This window comes from Mustela lutreola, chromosome 2 (genome assembly GCF_030435805.1).
Source record: "Mustela lutreola isolate mMusLut2 chromosome 2, mMusLut2.pri, whole genome shotgun sequence".
NCBI classification, from domain to species: Eukaryota; Metazoa; Chordata; class Mammalia; order Carnivora; family Mustelidae; genus Mustela; species Mustela lutreola.
The window spans coordinates 116,574,257-116,590,880 of NC_081291.1; the positions used below are offsets into that span (position 1 = coordinate 116,574,257).

The 16,624-nt window shown below is 48.8% G+C and overlaps 1 protein-coding gene across 1 annotated transcript; it reads left to right on the top strand.

Moving 5' to 3' along the window:
• The first annotated feature begins 4,253 nt into the window (after nt 1-4,253).
• Nucleotides 4,254-14,328, top strand: TMEM41A (transmembrane protein 41A). The gene is made up of 5 exons (XM_059163241.1): nt 4,254-4,526; nt 6,094-6,247; nt 9,297-9,458; nt 10,272-10,410; nt 12,553-14,328. The coding sequence occupies exons 1-5, from the start codon at nt 4,315-4,317 to the stop codon at nt 12,771-12,773; spliced, it is 888 nt and encodes a 295-aa protein (XP_059019224.1). The 5' UTR covers nt 4,254-4,314; the 3' UTR covers nt 12,774-14,328.
• Nucleotides 14,329-16,624: the final 2,296 nt, after the last annotated feature.

Sequence of the window (16,624 nt, forward strand, 5' to 3'; positions counted from 1 at the left end):
AAAGAGTCTCGCTGAGTGCCTGGCTAGTCTACTCTCATTGCAACCTTTTGCCTTTTCTTCCCTCCCACTTCCTCGAGCCACAGGCAACTACCTGCTTCTCAGTCCAGCATGTGTCCTTGGTCGGGGGTTACAGTTGTCCTTCATCAGGCTGCCTGGGCATATGCTGTAAATGAATGGGCTCAACAGAGGCTGCTGAAGATGCCAGGTGGTGCACCAGCTGGTTAGAATGAGCGCCACAGGTGCTGGGTCTGGTAGACAGATCAGTGTGGAGGTGGGATGGAAGTGGGGCGCACAGTCCAAGGCTTCTTCCCCAAGCAGACAAATTGAGCTGGAGGAATCAGAACGGGAATCCCAAGGAGTGAGGCAGGTCAGGCAGCAAGTACTGACTGAGCCTGTAGGAAATCAGGCTTGCATCTTCCAAAAGAGCTCTGTCAGAGGTCTGTTACCCCCTTCAGGTTGGTGGAAGCCCATACCCTCAGGTCTGCTTGGTGCATTTTCCCGTGGACTCTGACCCTGCACATGGTTTCCTTTTCTAACATTGCTTCTTGGGCTCTTGGGACACTCCTTCCACTCACTGACATCCCTAAGTGCGCCATCTTGTTCTCTGGTTCCACGATTTCCATACCAGTCTTCTGATCTCAGTCCTCTCTCTCAAGAAGGTAGCATAGGGTGAGAAAATAGGCTCTGGTGTGTGGCCTCTGTCAGCTACTCTTCCTTTCCGAAGTTTCATGGTCTATCTAGGAAGCCATGTCCCCTCCCCTTGTTCTGACTGTCTGCTCTAGACAGATAATCTCCAGATCCCAATTCGGTTGGAGGTCTGGATTTTCACCTGCTTGTTGGGAGGCACTACTGCGCAGAGGAAGGAGCAGGGACTCAGGAGGGGCAGATGGGGGTTTGTGCCCTGTTCGGCACTCACAGATGCAGCTTTCAGCAGTGCTCACAGACAGCCTTCATCCGAACACCAGGTCAGCCTCGCCCTCATGAGTAGGTTCATAATACTTGCTTTTCTGGAGTTGAATAAGCTTTGCTGTATCTATTTTCCCCCAGGGCGCCTATTCTACTTTAAAATGGTAACTCTTTCCATGCTGTCCCCCAGCCAAAGGGCAAGTCAAGTCCTTGAGAGTAGAAGCCTTCTTGTCCACTACTGTGCCCTACCCTAGCACATTCCTGACACAGGCTCAATAAGATTAGTTTTTCATTTACTTTTTTTCCTCCTATGTTCCTCTGACTTCTCAAAATCGACATGCATCCATCCAAACAACTAACCATTTCCTCGCTAGACCTGACCCATTAATTTAATGAATTAATTTAATAAACATCTGTTAAATGCCAATTATAAGTCCCAGCACAGCTGGGACAGACAAAAGATAGATGAGACGTGGTCTCATTTCTGGAGATGTTTACTCTTGACTGGGTGGGGGGGGGGAGGATAATGACCCAATATTTGTAATAACAGGAATGCAGACACTCCACAGGGAACCCTAAGCACAGAGAAGGAGCTGTGGGACTGGAGAAGGCTTCTCAGAGAAGGTGACGATTGCCCTGGATGGTTACAAAAGAGTAGCAATTTTTCAGGCAGAGATTGCCCAAGAGAGAGGGAAGAGCACTATAAAGACACGAACTAACATGTTTCAAGCTTAGCTGGAATGGAGGGTTTGAAGGGAGAGAACGAATGGAGGGCTGAGACCCTTTCCCCACATTTTTTAAATGGAAAATTTCAGACACATATGGAAATAGAATAAATGGTATGAAATCCTCCTCCACATACCCATATCACCCAACTTCAACAATTACCAATCCAATGGCCAGTCTTATTTGATTTCTGTCCCTAGCCACAAAACCCCCATCCTATTATTTTGATGCACATCCCAGACATGGAATCATTTCATTCATAAATACTTCAGCATTTTGAAAAGTTAAAGCATGTCCCTTTTTTTCTTCTTGTAGATATCTCGTAGTATCCTCTAACCAATGCGACTTGTTTGTTCACTCTTCAGCCCTGCTGTTTCTATGGCGACTGCGCCATGTCAGGATATACGAAGTTGACTCCCTCTTTTGGGAAGCTACTTAGTTTTCTTTTTGTGAATATACTACAATTAACCTCACTAGTCCCCTGTTGATGGGCATTTAGGTTGTTCCTGATCTCATAATACCAAAACAAAGCTGGGAGAATACCCTGGGACAGACATCTTTGTCTGGTAGCATATCTACAGGTTAAATTCCTGGATGTGGAACTGCTAGGACCCGGTACAGTTCAAATTCTGACAGGTGCTCCTTTTTTGGCCCAAGAGGTGCTTTGAATGATATGACGAAGATGCTTTCTCTCTGTCGTCTAGGCTTGAGGCATTATGGAGTCCTCTCTGCCTCTTCTCCATTTCAATCAGTCTGATGTCCTACCAACTCAGCTCCTCCTCGTGTGTCCGTCCTCCTCGCTTCACTCTTACTGCTGTGGTCCTGGCTCAGCCCACATCCTTTCTGACAAGGAGAGTTGGAACTGCCAACTCAGTATGTATTCTAATCATGTGCCAGAGCAAACATCCTAAAACAGGAACAGAATCATTCTTCTGTCTGAACACCTCTGTTGCTGTCTTACCGGACACAATACCGAACACTCCAGCTCCTGAGCCTACCTTCTAGGGCTTTCCAGTTTGTCTCCGACTTCTCATTTCTCATATAGCTTAGGCTTCACAAAATTGGACTCCGGCGCCGTGCCTGGGCCCACGGCTCACCCTCTGCCTCCTTTCTCTGCTGTGGAAATCCTGTTCACCTTTAAGGGAAACTCAAACCCTGTCTCCTCCATGAAGCCATGCAGTGTGGGACCACTAGTTTTATACCCAGACTGACTTGGATTCTAGATTCACTTCTTTTTTCTTTTTCTTTCTTTCTTTCTTTCTTTTTTTTTTTTTAATTTATTTGACAGAGTGTGAGACAGCTAGAGAGGGAACACAAGCAGGGGGAGTGGGTGAGGGAGAAGCAGACTCCCGATGAGCAGGGAGCCCAATGAGGGCCTTGATCCCAGGACTGTGGGATCATGATCTGAGACAATGGCAGACGCTTAATGACTAAGCCACCCAGGCGCTTGCTGACTTGGATTCTAACCCCAACTCTGTCTCCTTTAACGTCTAGAGTCCTCTGCCCACCAGACGGGTACATTTTCATTTGTAGATATGATCACCGGCCTTGGGCTTATGAGTACCTTAATAGTTGGAGGCCTTAGTGATGCATGTTTCCGAAGATACCTAACAATCCCTCTTATTATTCTTAAATGATTATAGCTGCTACCCAAAACCTCAGTCAAGAATGTCAAGAGCCTTATCAATAATAGAAAGTTACTGCCATGGGGCACCTGGGTGGCTCAGTCCATTAAGGGTCTGCCTTCAGCTCAGGTGATGATCCTAAGGTGCTGGGATCGAGCCCCATGTCAGGCTTTCTGCTCGGTCTGAGTCTGCATCTCTCTCTGCCCTTCCCCCCTTTTCTCTTTCTCAAAGAAACAAATAAGATCTGAAAACAAACAAACAAAAACAAAACTGTGGCCACAGCCAAGACTGCCTGCCACCTTCCTGCGGGATATTCCAAAGATCAATTTAAGTGATACTTGAGAATCATAGGTTCATGGCCTGGAGCTGGCACAGCAGACCCAGAAGTCACTACCATAAATTTTTACCAGAACTGTTAACAAAATAGCTGACTCCACCGCCAGAGCCATCAGAGACCAGCAAAGCGCCTGAGGCGCCGTAGCTCAGATGGTCCTCAACAACACTAATCAGGGCTGTCTTTGGGGCGGTAGGGGCGGGAGCGGGCTAAGGGGTGGGGATGTCACTTAACCTGAGACTCAGATTTTTCATCCGCTAAATAAAAACAAAAATACCAACCTTGCAGGATTGTTGTGAGGATTAGGGATACTGGGCATATAGTAAGCGCTCAATAAAAAGTAATTTTCATTATTTCTGTGGTCACTATGACCGCCGCACCGCACTGGACTGGAGCACTGGCTGTATCTGCTTTTGGCTGGGGGTGCTACAAGACAAGAATGTCTCCAGCACTAGACTGCAAGCTCGCTGTAGGCAGGGCTCCTGAATCACCCCGGCTCCCCCAGCGCCTGGCAAAGAGCCTGCAAATAAGCAGAGAAAGAGACAAAGGTAATATGGGGAAAAGATGCGCGGACGGAAAGAGGGTAAGCTCCCCTGAGAGTGCTGAAGACCTGTTTCCGCTGGAATCTCAACAGGCAGGCTCAGCCCGCGGAGACCGCGCTGGGGGCGGGGCCTGGCTTCGGGGGCGGGGCTTGGTGCGGACCCCGCCCCGGTCCGTCTGCGAATGCGCTCCGCAGGCGCAGGACGCGCTCAGCCCAGACCCGGAGCTGCCTGCGGGTTCTTCCGCGGGTCGGCGAGTCCGGGAGCGGGCGCCGAGATGCGCCCCCTGCTCGGCCTCCTGCTGGTCTTCGTCGGCTGCACCTTCGCCCTGTACTTGCTGTCGACGCGACTGCCCCGCGGGCGGCCCCTGGGTTCCGGCGAGGACACCGCAGACAGGTGCGTGGCGGGGGCCGCGGATCGGGTCAGAGGAAGGGAGCCAGGTCCGAGGAGGGGGTCCGAGGAGGGGGTCCGGGGGGGTGGGAGGTTCGGTTCCGGGAGCGGAGGAGTCGGGGGCGGGGGGCCGGTTGCGGACTGGGGGTCGGGGTCTGGGGTCCCAGCCGCGTCCGTCCGGTGTCGGGCGGGCGGGGTGGATGGGACTGGGAGCGCCGGCTGAAGGCGCGGGCTGCGCGGTGTGCGGTTCGGGCGCGCGATCCGTGGCTTTGCTCCCAGGGCGGTGATTTGCTGGGGGAGACGCGGCGTCTTCTCCCGGCGGCGCCCGTACCCGCCCCTCTGTGGGCGCGTCGGCGTCGTCGCGGGAGCCCGGTGCCCGTCGCCTTCCCGGGCCCGGCCCTGACCCGCCCCTCGCTCGGGTGTGGACCCGCAGCCCGCTCTCCGTGGCGGCTGTCAGCCTCCCGGCTTCGTCCTCCCCTCCCCATCTCACGTCGTCCGCTCTGTCCTTGGGACTTGCAGTGGGACTTGCAGGCATTCGGTCTTCACAAGTGTTGCATGGACAGCTTTAAATTACTCACGAATTAATGATCAGGTCCGCCCGTCTTCCTGGCTGGCTCTACTTTTCGCCTTCTCATGACCGCCTGGGTGGGCCAGGAGGCGGCACCGCGGGGCTGATTTCCCCAGGAATGTTGCACTCTGTTCATGGAAGTGTGCCTGACCCAGCCTTGCGTTGCCAAGGAAGTTACTGATACTTGAATATGAGGATAACTTTTCAGTTACAGTATTCTTTTGCTCTGGCGGAGAAGGCTCTCCTGTGGGTGTCAGACATACTAAGAGAAACATTCTGATGACAAGTGTAAGGGTTTGCTCGTAATTGATCGTTCATGGATTCTGGGGCTACTCTGATGTCAGAGGCAAGGTGGCCTTTACACTGTAACCCTTGTACAGGGTTCAGAATGCACTTAGGGCCACGTAAAGAGAGGGGTGAAAAGGCAGGGTTGGTTTCAAGCCTGACCTGTTATCATGGAGCTTATGTTTATGGTACAGAAGAGATACACCTTCCTAGAGAATCTTTAATTGGTGTGTTAGTGACTGAAAAAACAACATTTTACCTAGTAACTGGGGAGCACTGTGAAGTTTCAGTTGTCCTTGGAGTGAAGCTTGTGGGGGAGGGGGCATTCCACGAATGGAAAGCAATTTAGGACATTTAGTTCTTGCCTAAAAGTGAATCCGTTTAAGAATAGATCATAAAGTCTGAGAGCGAAAGGACACTTACCACTCATTTTTCCTATAAGAGAACTGAGGCCCAGGGACTAGCTGGAGATCCCACTGCTGGATAGCAGCAAAGTTGAGATGTTAACCCAGGTCTTGAGTCCCAAACTAGGGCCCTTCTGCCTCCCTCTGCTGTGTGGTGTCCCTTTACCTGTCACCCTGGGCTCCCACTATGTCTGTGTTCCCAGCAAACTAGATGATGGGCACATCATAAACCTGCTTTGGAATGAAGACACAAGTGACTTTCTGAGGTAGTATATTGATCTGGACTCATGTTTCCGTGCACTTTCCAAATCCCTAGGTCACTGTGGTTCCCCTCAGACCTGGCAGAGCTGCGGGAGCTCTCCGAGGTCCTTCGAGAATACCGGAAGGAGCACCAGACCTACGTGTTCCTGCTGTTCTGCAGCGCCTACCTCTACAAGCAGGGCTTTGCCATCCCTGGCTCCAGCTTCCTGGTCAGTGCCCTGCCCTTCTTCTGTGCCCGCTGGGAAACCACTTTCTGTCTTTGCAGAGGGGCCCTTAGGCTGCCAATCGCACAGTCCCGAGGAAGACTGGCAGCCATGTGCTGACAGCCTCCCCTGGGTCAAACACTGTTCTAGTTGCTTTGCTGACCTTATTTAACTCTCCTAGCAGCCTTCGCGTGTGGGCACCATTATCACATTTTATAGATAAGGAAGCAGTGCACTGGGAAGTGACTGTCCGAGGTGACAAAGTGAGGAGGGTTGGGGCTGGGGTCTGAACCCATGTCTGCCTGGCTCCAAGGGCTACCTGGACAGGCTGTGTGCTGTCCCAGAGAGACTCGCACAGTCCGGGCTGGGTCAGCTGTTCCTCCGCAGGGCTTCCATAACGGTTTGCATTTCAGCGCTGTTTTCTGTTACTTTTTGAAAATCTGTGTCCTCCTTTCAACTTTGGGCTCTTTGAAAACCAGGCCCATTCCTGATTCTTGGCTTGGTGTTCCTTTGCGCGGCTTAGGGAAGCGCCTTCACAAATGTTTGATGAACAGATGCATGTTGTTGATGATGATGTGAGGCTGGAGGGGCTGGGGAAACCTCCCCATTGTGGGAAGGATAAGCCCTTCTGACGTCCCAGGCATCCCCCAACCCCGCCCCCCACCACTGCCTGTGGAGCCACGGTCCTGGGCCCCCAGCACGCACTCTTGCTGCAGGCTGCTTCTCTTCTGTTGTCACTTGAGGTTCTGCAGAAGAACCTTCCTGCCCTCCCTGCAGCATTTTCAGCTGTTTCATATAAATGTGTGTCTATTTTAGGGCTTGAGTGGGTTTGAGTCTCAGCTGCATAGCCACGGGGAACCCCTTCAACTTCTCCAGCCTTGTTTCCTTGCCTGGAGAATGGGGCCCCTCCTACACACTACATTGTGTGGAGGACTAAATGAAACTGTATGAGAGTAGCTGGGTCAGTGACAGTGCCTGGCACACAGTGGCCCTCAGCGTATGTTGCATGACCAAATGACCAGATTCGGGCTGGATGCCTGTAAGCCCTCTCTTTGTGGGAAATGGGAAGAAAAGCCAACGTATCCATGTCAAGAGAGACAGGGAGGTGTGTGGTGCTTGAGGTCAGGGACTGACTGCTTGGGGGTGCTCCTGGAGCTGCCTTCCCTCTTCTTCTTCTTCTTTTTTTTTTTTTAAGCATGCTCCATGCCCAACATGGGGCTTGAACTTACAACCCTGAGATCAAGAGTCAGAGGCTGTACCGACTGAGCCAGCCAGATGCCTTCTCTGCCTCTCTTGAGCTGATCCCTCTTCAGGGCAGAGTCAGATGCTACCTGGGAGTGATCCTGTCTCTGCCTAGTGTGAGCTTGGGTGTGATACTTAACCTCCCCCTGGAGAGTGGCGTAGGATGGCATATGACACAGGGTCATAGTAAGGGTGGCATAAGACATGTAGTTCAGCCCATCACGTGTAGTAGTGCTCATCAGACCCCCACCTTCTTTTTTTTTTTTTTTCTTTAATTAACATATAATTTCTTATTTGCTTCAGGGGTACAGGTCTGTGAATCATCAGTCTTACACATTTCACAGCACTCACCAAAGCACATACGCTCCCCAGTGTCCATTACCCAGCCACCCTGTCCCTCCCACCCCCCCGACCCCTCCAGCAGCCCTCACTTTGTTTATTGAGATTAAGAGTCTCTTATGGTTTGTCTCCCTCCCCCGTCCCATCTTGTTTAATTTTTTCCCCCTCCTAACCCCCCAAGACTCCCGCCCTGCCTTTCAAATTCCTCATATCAGAGAGGTCATATGTTCATTGTCTTTCTCTGATTGACCTATTTCACTCAGCGCAGTACCCTCTAGGTCCATCCACATCATTGTATATGGCAAGATTTCAGTTTTTTGATGGCTTCATAGTATTCCATCATATATATATATATATATATACACATATACACCACATATTATATATATATATTCCATCATATATATACATATATATACACATATACACCACATCTTTATCCATTCGTCTGTTGATGGACATCTAGGTTCCTTCCATAGTTTGGCTATTGTGGACATTGCTGCTGTAAACATTCGAGTGCACGTGCCCCTTTGGATCACTACATTTGTTTCTTTAGGGTAAATACCCAGTAGTGCGATTGCTGGGTCATAGGGTAGCTCTATTTTCAACATTTTGAGGAACCTCCATACCGTTTTCCAGAATGGCTGCCCCAGCTTGCATTCCCACCAACAGCGTAGGAGGGTTCCCCTTTCCCCATATCCTCGCCAACATCTTTCATTTCCGGACTTGTTAATTTTAGCCATTCTGAGTGGTGTGAGGTGGGATCTCACTGTGGTTTTGATTTGTATTTCCCTGATGCCGAGTGATATTGGGGACCTTTTCATGTCAGACCCCCACCTTCTTACTTGGAAGTTCCCCTTTTACTTTCTCTCTTGGATCCCATGTTTGGCAGGGTGACATCTACCAGCTAAACTGTATTTAGGATGTATTCGTTCACTTTTCATTTTCCTTAATCTAAGACTTTTTTGAGTGTCAGCTAGTGCTCTAGTCAACATGGAACCCCCAGCATTCTCTGCCACACAGATGTAATTCCAACAAAAAGCAAAGAAAGAGGATGTTTCATATAGCCTGGGTGGTCTTCCTGAAGGAAAATTCATGGTTTACATGCATCTGAAATGGTAACAATAATGTGTGAGTTGCATTTCTTCCTTCTTGGAGCACTAGTGATTATAGGACCTCCTACAGCCCACACAGCAGGCGGGGGATGGGGGGGGTCTGTATACACATGTTGTCCCAGAGAATGTTCTCCTGCCTTCTGAAGTGTTCATCCTCATCCCTGTTGGGAAGGTGAAGAGACCAAGGCCAGGGGTGCAGTTCCCAACCCTGTCATCACTTTTCATTCACCACTACAGAATGGGAGTTGGGTTTCGGTTGGGAAAATCACTGGAAGAGGAGGGAGCCTGGGGTTCCAGTACAAGGTAGCTGGTAGCCACCAGATGTTCTAACGGCTGAGGTGTTTTTCCTATTTTCACAGAACATTTTAGCAGGTGCTTTGTTCGGACCATGGCTGGGGCTTCTGCTGTGCTGTGTGTTGACGTCAGTGGGCGCCACGTGCTGCTACCTGCTCTCCAGTGTCTTTGGCAAACAGCTAGTGGTCTCCTACTTCCCTGATAAAGTGTCCCTGCTGCAGAGGAAGGTAAGGGGAGGGGCTGCGACTGAGTGCTGGGCCCCTGGTGAAGGTCCCCTCAGGGCCTTGAGGGGTTTGCAGGCAGGAATTTTCCACTGTGCCCCTCTGACCTGCTTTGGAGCTCTTAGGGGTTCCTTTCAGTATGTTCATGAGGCACAGACCTGAGGTCAAACTCCAGGTTCATCATTACCCACTCTGTGACTTTGAGCATGTTCCTGACTTCTCCGAGCCTCAGGTACTTCCATTTTAAAAATGAGGAAAACAGGGGCACCTGGGTGGCTCAGTCAGTTGTGTCTTCCTTCAGCTTGGGTCCTGATCTCAGGGTCCTGGGATTCAGCCCCAGGTCAGGCTCCCTGCTCAGCGGGTAGTCTGCTTCTCTCTGTCTCTCTCTCTGCCACTCCCCGTCTTGTGTTCTCTTTCTGTCAAATAGAATAAATAAAATCTTAATTTAAAAAAAATGAGGAAAGAAGTCTCTGCTCTGGAGGGTTGTTGGAGAGTCAGGAACAGTATATGTGAAGTAGGGGCGCCTGGGTTGCTCAGTGGGTTAAGCCTCTGCCCTCTGCTCAGGTCATGATCTCTGGGTCCTGGGATCTTAGTCCCACATCGGGCTCTGCTCAGCAGGGAGCTTGCTTCCTCCCTCCTCTCTCTGCCTGCCTCTCTGCCTACTTGTGATCTCTCTCTGTGTGTCAAATAAATAAATAAAAGCTTAAAAAAAAAACCCCAGAATATGTGAAGTATCTGGAGCAGTGCTGGGTGCTCTCAGATTTTCAGTATCTGGAGATTCTTTCTGCTTCTTAATGGTCTTGTCTTTTTTGTCTACAGGTGGAGGAGAATAGAAACAGCCTGTTTTTTTTCTTACTGTTTCTGAGACTTTTCCCCATGACGCCAAACTGGTTCTTGAACCTCTCAGCTCCAATTCTGAACATCCCGATTGTGCATTTCTTCTTCTCTGTTCTGATCGGTAAGAAGCTGGTGGGGTGAGTCTGATTCCTAGTGTTGCCATGCTGGGGGCCTGCTCTGGGTTACCAGCCACGTGGGCCCGTGCCTACCTCTGAGAGCCCAGGTTTGTGAAGAACAGTGTCAGGCCTTGTGACCTCAAGTAATTAATCCTGATTGCAGATCTGCTCAGGGGTGAACAGAAAACCCTTAAGAATACTTTGGGAAGGGGCGCCTGGGTGGCTCAGCGGGTTAAAGCCTCTGCCTTCAGCCCAGGTCATGATTCCAGGGTCCTGGGATCGAGCCCCGCATCGGGCTCTTTGCTCAGTGCAGAGCCTGCTTCTCTCTCTCTCTCTCTCTCTCTGCCTGCCTGTCTGCCTGCTTGTGTTCTCTGTCAAATAAATAAATAAAATCTTAAAAAAAAAAAAAAAAAAGAATACTTTGGGAAAAGTAAGGATTGTTCATTCCACCAGGGTATTTAGCGCATGTTGTGGGGCCAACACGAGGCTAGGTAGGCACTGGGGTTCAAAGCATCACCTGTGGAAAACCAGTGACTTGGGCCTTGGCAAGGTCTCAGGAAGTGCTGGCAGGAGAGCAGAGCTGGAGTGAGGGATGTGGGTGAGAAAAGGGCAGAGGCTGAGAGAGGAGCAGAGCAAACGACTAAGTCTCTGGCCCTGGCCCCGGTTTTGATTCAGAGCTGCTTTGAGAAGAGCCGGTACTAGTAAATTTCCTTTTTGCCTTTTAACAATTGTCTGACCTTCAGCAAGTGACTCACCCTCCATGGGCCACTTGGCCAGGGACAAGAGTGGTGTATTCTCAAAGTCTGGGCCTTAGATCCCCTTCATCAGTGTGGTAACATGCTAATAGCCTACAGAAAACTGTGGTTTTCTCCAAACTGGAAGTAAACCAGCCTCTTTAAGCCAAAGACAAGGATTGCCTCTCTCTCTTTTTTTTTTTTTTTTAAAAAGATTTTATTTATTTGACAGAGAGAAATCACAAGCAGATGGAGAGGCAGGCAGAGAGAGAGAGAGGGAAGCAGGCTCCCTGCTGAGCAGAGAGCCCGATGCGGGTCTCGATCCCAGGACCCTGAGATCATGACCTGAGCCGAAGGCAGCGGCCCAACCCACTGAGCCACCCAGGCGCCCAAGGATTGCCTCTCTTAAACCTGCTTTAGAGCATGGAGAGATTGACTGATGACTCAGGGCTTCTAGGTCGAACATAACAAATCTGTGGTTGAGCAGCTGCTATTAATAGGGAACGCTTGAGAGAGAAACTGAGGTCTTAAATCGAAGCAAGATCGACCACAGCTCCTTCTGGTCATAGCAGCTTTCAGACAAAGTGCCTTGGTTCCTCAGCAGCCTGTAATTACCTAGGTGGCAGGAGGCTTGGAAAAACTCTGGAGACCAGTGTTCCAGTCCCCTCTCCGACAAGTTGTGTGACCTTGAGTGCTCTGTGACCTGGATGCATCGTCTAACAGTAGGGGAGGAATGGCTTATCAGGGAGTCCCAAACCAGTTAGTCTCAGGAGTGGAGGTCAGGAGAAGCTGTTAGGATGCAGGTTCCTGGGATTTACTCCAGGAGCAGGTAACCAGAATTGTGGGGTGGGGCCGGGGGCAAGGATGTGTTTTTACCGCTTCCCCAGGGGGTTGCTACACAACCAGCCTGGCTGGCCACCAGTCAGACTTCTGGGGTCCAGTGGAATTGATGATCGCATAGAGACAGTAGAGAATGCAAAAGTAGTGCTATTTCTGAGAAACTTGTTTTTATCTTATGCATTTTATAACTCTCATAAAGCTGGTGCCTCTCATTACTTAGGCTGTTGAGTGCTCAGAACCCAGTTACACCGGTGAACCTTACGCTTTTTTATACTAACCGTATCTCCTGATTTTAGTCTTCATTTATTTTGGGTTTCCTGTTAAAAATATTTTTATTCTGTTGTAGTGTATGCATTTTTTGTAAATCATTTCAAGTCTTTTTGTTAAGGCAGTTTTTAGGACGTGAGGAAAGCGGGGGGAAGGGGTGAAGAAGGGAAAGAACTAATGTGCTTAGGGTCAGGAGTTGGGCAAAAAAGATCTGGAGTCACGGGTGTGAATTCCTGGGGACATTTCTGAAGGTTATTGGTTTTCGTTTTGCTGCCCCTGGTAACCGGCTCTTCCCCTTTCTTCCAGGTTTGGTCCCGTACAATTTTATCTGTGTGCAGACAGGCTCCATCCTGTCTACTCTTACCTCCCTGGATGCTCTTTTCTCCTGGCAAACAGTCTTCAAGCTCTTGGCCATTGCCCTGGTGGCCTTAGTTCCTGGAACCCTCATTAAAAAATTTAGTCAGAAGGACCTGCATTTGAATGAAATAAGCAATGCCAATCATCTAACTAGTAGAAAGGACACGTGATCTAGGTTTTTTGTTTGCCACGTCCCTGGACTCTGTTGTTCCTTTGTGTAATGGTGTGGTCCTCTGCAGCCCCTCACTGTTCTTAGTTACCCTCAACAGGTGACTTGGACACTGTTCATCTCTGTGCAGTGTTTTCATAAAAGACTTTCTGTGCTCTAGAAGGGGAATTGTATCGGCCTAGCAGGACACTCTGTGAAACGGATGGCCTTCTAGAAAATCCTGTTTATGTTCTATTGAATAACAAGGAACTCAGCGTGGTCTGTTGTATTTGCCTCTTGCCAAGCCCTGAGCTGCCTTAGGAGAAGATGCTGATTGTCTTCGTCCGGAGCACTTCTTTTCCAGCCAGTTGTGACAGGTGTTCTCTGGTTAAGTCCCTAGTGGGTGTTCTTGGTGTAAATGATGACATTACCCTTTATCTTGTTAGTCTCTTGAAGAGTATTCTGTGTTACTTTTTTGGTGATGACCTACCTCTTCCATAAAACAAGGGAAACAAGCTGATGTACCACACAGAACTTGCTCGCACAGCTCAAATGCACAGCGGTCTCCGTGATGCTCTTCGTGTCCAGATGCGCTGACGTTACCGTATATGTCAGACCTCTTAGTTGCATGTTCTGATAATTAAGCTGATTGCAAATAGATTATTAAATATGAATGCAGCAAACTCTATGTTACGGTATGTTCTGGAGAAATTCTTCCCTGTCTGAATGGGGCAGCATCCTTGGCTCACTTAAACCAAATGACTATCAGTACATTTTCTAATCTGGCCTTTCTGTGTGTGAATCCTTTCTCCATCCTCCTGCTAGGAGAATGGATTCAGTACACTCAGCTATCAGCCATTGTGCCCTCTGTATTTTTTTCGTGTTGTCATTTGTTGAGAATAACTGAGGAATATTTTGATCTTTTAATCCAAAGAGGAAAACTTGGTTTTAGATTACTTTGTTGTGTTACATTTTAATGATCTGTAGCTGTCATTGCCTCTTGCACCTTGAACAGGCACAGCCTGGGTTCATACTGCCAGGAGCACAAAGACCTCAGCACCTGAACTGACCAGCTCTCTAGGATCACGGACCCTACGGGAGTAACTCATATTTCTTACCAACGGAACTGTTGCCTTTGGGTGTCAGCTGCTGGGTTTCGATCTGGCTCAGCCAGTCTTGCCAAGGCTTTCACCTGGGCCACTGTTGTACATGCATCCTTGAGAAGGCTCCTGTTCAGTGGTAAGCATGAATTCCCAAGCACTGCTTTTGGGACATGGTATAATCCTAAAAAACACCACAAGGACTTCATTTTTGAAGTTGTGTTGCTTTAAAGAAAGCTTGGTAACGAGTAGGGGTGAGGAGAAGGCTTTGTGAAATCTGTGGCTTTGTGTGTTCTGGAGGAGGGGGAGGGAACAGGGAAACCAGTGTTTTCTACACTATTGCAAGTACATGCCCTTCACCCTTCACAGGATCCTTGTGTTTGTCTCTCTCTTCCCCCATGATTTTGCTACAATGTGCCTTACCAGTTGTGAGTTTACAGGTAAAGCAATATCCCAAATAAATGGATATAAATGTTCTGTGTGGTGTGTGTTGGACATGTTGCTAACTTTCCATTCCCCTTGCCAGTGGGAATCAGGATTGGCTGAAAAGTGGATAACCCAAAATGGTGTTTTAGCTTTCTGCTCTCAGGAGGCATCTTACCACAATGACTCTTTGGACACCAGATTTTTGTTTTCCTCTGTTTCTTCTCTACACCCACTTTATAGTGAGGTCACAATAACATAGGAGGAACTACAAGATGTACGGCAGCAGGGAAGCTGTGGGAAGGCAGGAAGCTCTTGTCCAGACTGACAGAACAATCAAGGAGAGACTATGAGCAAAGAAAACAATGGTTTCCTTTCTTCTATGGGTGTGTCTGAAACAACAGAGCCACAGAAACCAGCTTCTCCACACCTGGCTTTCCTGGCTGCAGGATACCCTGCCTGTCGAGTCCTCCCTTCCCTAAAGCTCTGACAAGTGCCTTGATGTGAAGGCAGCTTTCAGGACACACACAGCACCTTAGGAAAAGACAGGACCAGGAAAGAGTGAAGCACACTTTTTAATTCCATGCATTGGTTTGCTTCGCTCATTGTTCTTATTGCCCCTCACCGTACAATCGCTCAGTACAGATGGAGCTGGCATCAGAAACCACAGGAAGTGGGGAACTGATGGGGCTGGAGACCCAGAGGAGACATGAGGAAGCTCATTTTGAGACTTAGGCACAGAAAAGAATTTGCTCCAAATTGATAGGAACTCCAATTATTGCAATCAAGAATCCAAGTGGGTCTTCCGACTTCCAGAATCTGAGGAGAAGTGGAGAGCCACCTGGGTAATACGGTCCCTGAGGGACATCTTCCTAAGAGCTTGTACGTTCTGACTGGGGGCGGTCTCTGTGGAGAACCACTGGAGGATCTCTTCTGCCAGGTCACTGGGCAGCAGCCTGGAGCCAGGAGCCGGTGTTCCCGAGTGCTGTGAAGTGGCTCCAGAGAGTAAGCCTGGCATTCTGCTGGAAGTTTCCTTACAGCAGCCTTGCATCCACGTGGGGGCCTGTCTCTGTGAAATCCTGCCACGATACCCTCATCATGTGACAGTTAAAAGCCTCACCCCAACTCCTTTGAGGTAACCCTGTTTCTCAAAGCAGTGCTTTGAGAGTTCCCCTCTTCTGCCATTTGTCCCTGAGAAGTGTTCCAGTTTCCAGAAGGGTCTTCCACTTGGCAACCTTGTTCATTCCAGTTTGACTAGGTGCTTGCAGTATTGGCTGTACCATGCAAACGATCAGACTAATGTAATTCTTACGTGCTAGTCTATGAGGTTGGTAACATTAGTGGTAGGGGTATACAAGGGTGTTTATTCTATGAAATCAGCGAAGAAGAAAAATCTTGCTGCCTGGAAAGGCACTAAATTCATACTGACAGTACAAGTCAAAGTCTTAAAAAGAGTATCACATTGTTTTGGTACATTAGCCTCATGGAGCCTAACAAAGAAGCAAATAACTGGGACTTAACATACTAACTTTGTTCATAGAAGGGGAGGGAGGAACATGCTTATTGAACACAATGAAATGATATAAATGAAGAGACACTTTTGAATTCCATTCATCAGTGTTTGGAAATTCTTCAACTGGAATTGTCCAAAAGGGCAGTGGGTGGAAGCAAGTGGCTTTTTTCCTGCCACTTTTTTCCTTCCTCCACAAGGTAGGCTCCAGAAGGAGGACACTGGTGTGATCCTGTCACTCTCCCTTCAGGGCTAACTCAAGATACCAAACCACCTTGAGAGAATTAATTATGAGTTTAGGATTGGGATGCCAAAACAGATCTCCCCTTACACACCAATTCCAGTCAGGTGGTGGTGGTTGTTCCCAGTGCTCTGTTGGGAGAGGTTCTGAGGCTGTGTCCAGGCTGGATAGGAAAGAATATGGTGGTCAGTAAGTAACATCAATCTTGTGTGTTTGGGATGGAGGTGGTGGAGGACAGTATGCAGTCCTATTTTGGTTTCTGGCTTAGTGGAAAAACAAAACAGCACACTGTACTGCAAAGCAGGGCAGGAATTCCTTGGATTCCAAATGTGTTCTGTTCTGGAGAATTCAGTTCCAGGAAGTTCAAATGAGAACATTTTATGAAAAGGGGGAAAACTTGAGACAAAAGATCATGGGGATAAAAAAGTAAAATATTTGATCAGTAAGGCTGCATTCACACACAATGGATGTCAGTGTTTCACAATAGGGAAGGGCATTTAAAATTGGGTTGGTGCCAAGAAACTCCAATACCATCACATCTATTACTTGGGGTAAGAGGGAAATTTAGCACAATGAGGCCCTGAAATGTCCAGTACTAA

Coding starts and splice junctions, on each gene's coding strand:
- TMEM41A (XM_059163241.1), top strand. CDS start 4,315: ATGCGCTCCGCAGGCGCAGGACGCGCTCAGCCCAGACCCGGAGCTGCC. Junction 9,459..10,271: donor TGTCCCTGCTGCAGAGGAAG/GTAAGGGGAGGG, acceptor TTTTGTCTACAG/GTGGAGGAGAATAGAAACAG. Junction 10,411..12,552: donor CTTCTTCTCTGTTCTGATCG/GTAAGAAGCTGG, acceptor CCTTTCTTCCAG/GTTTGGTCCCGTACAATTTT.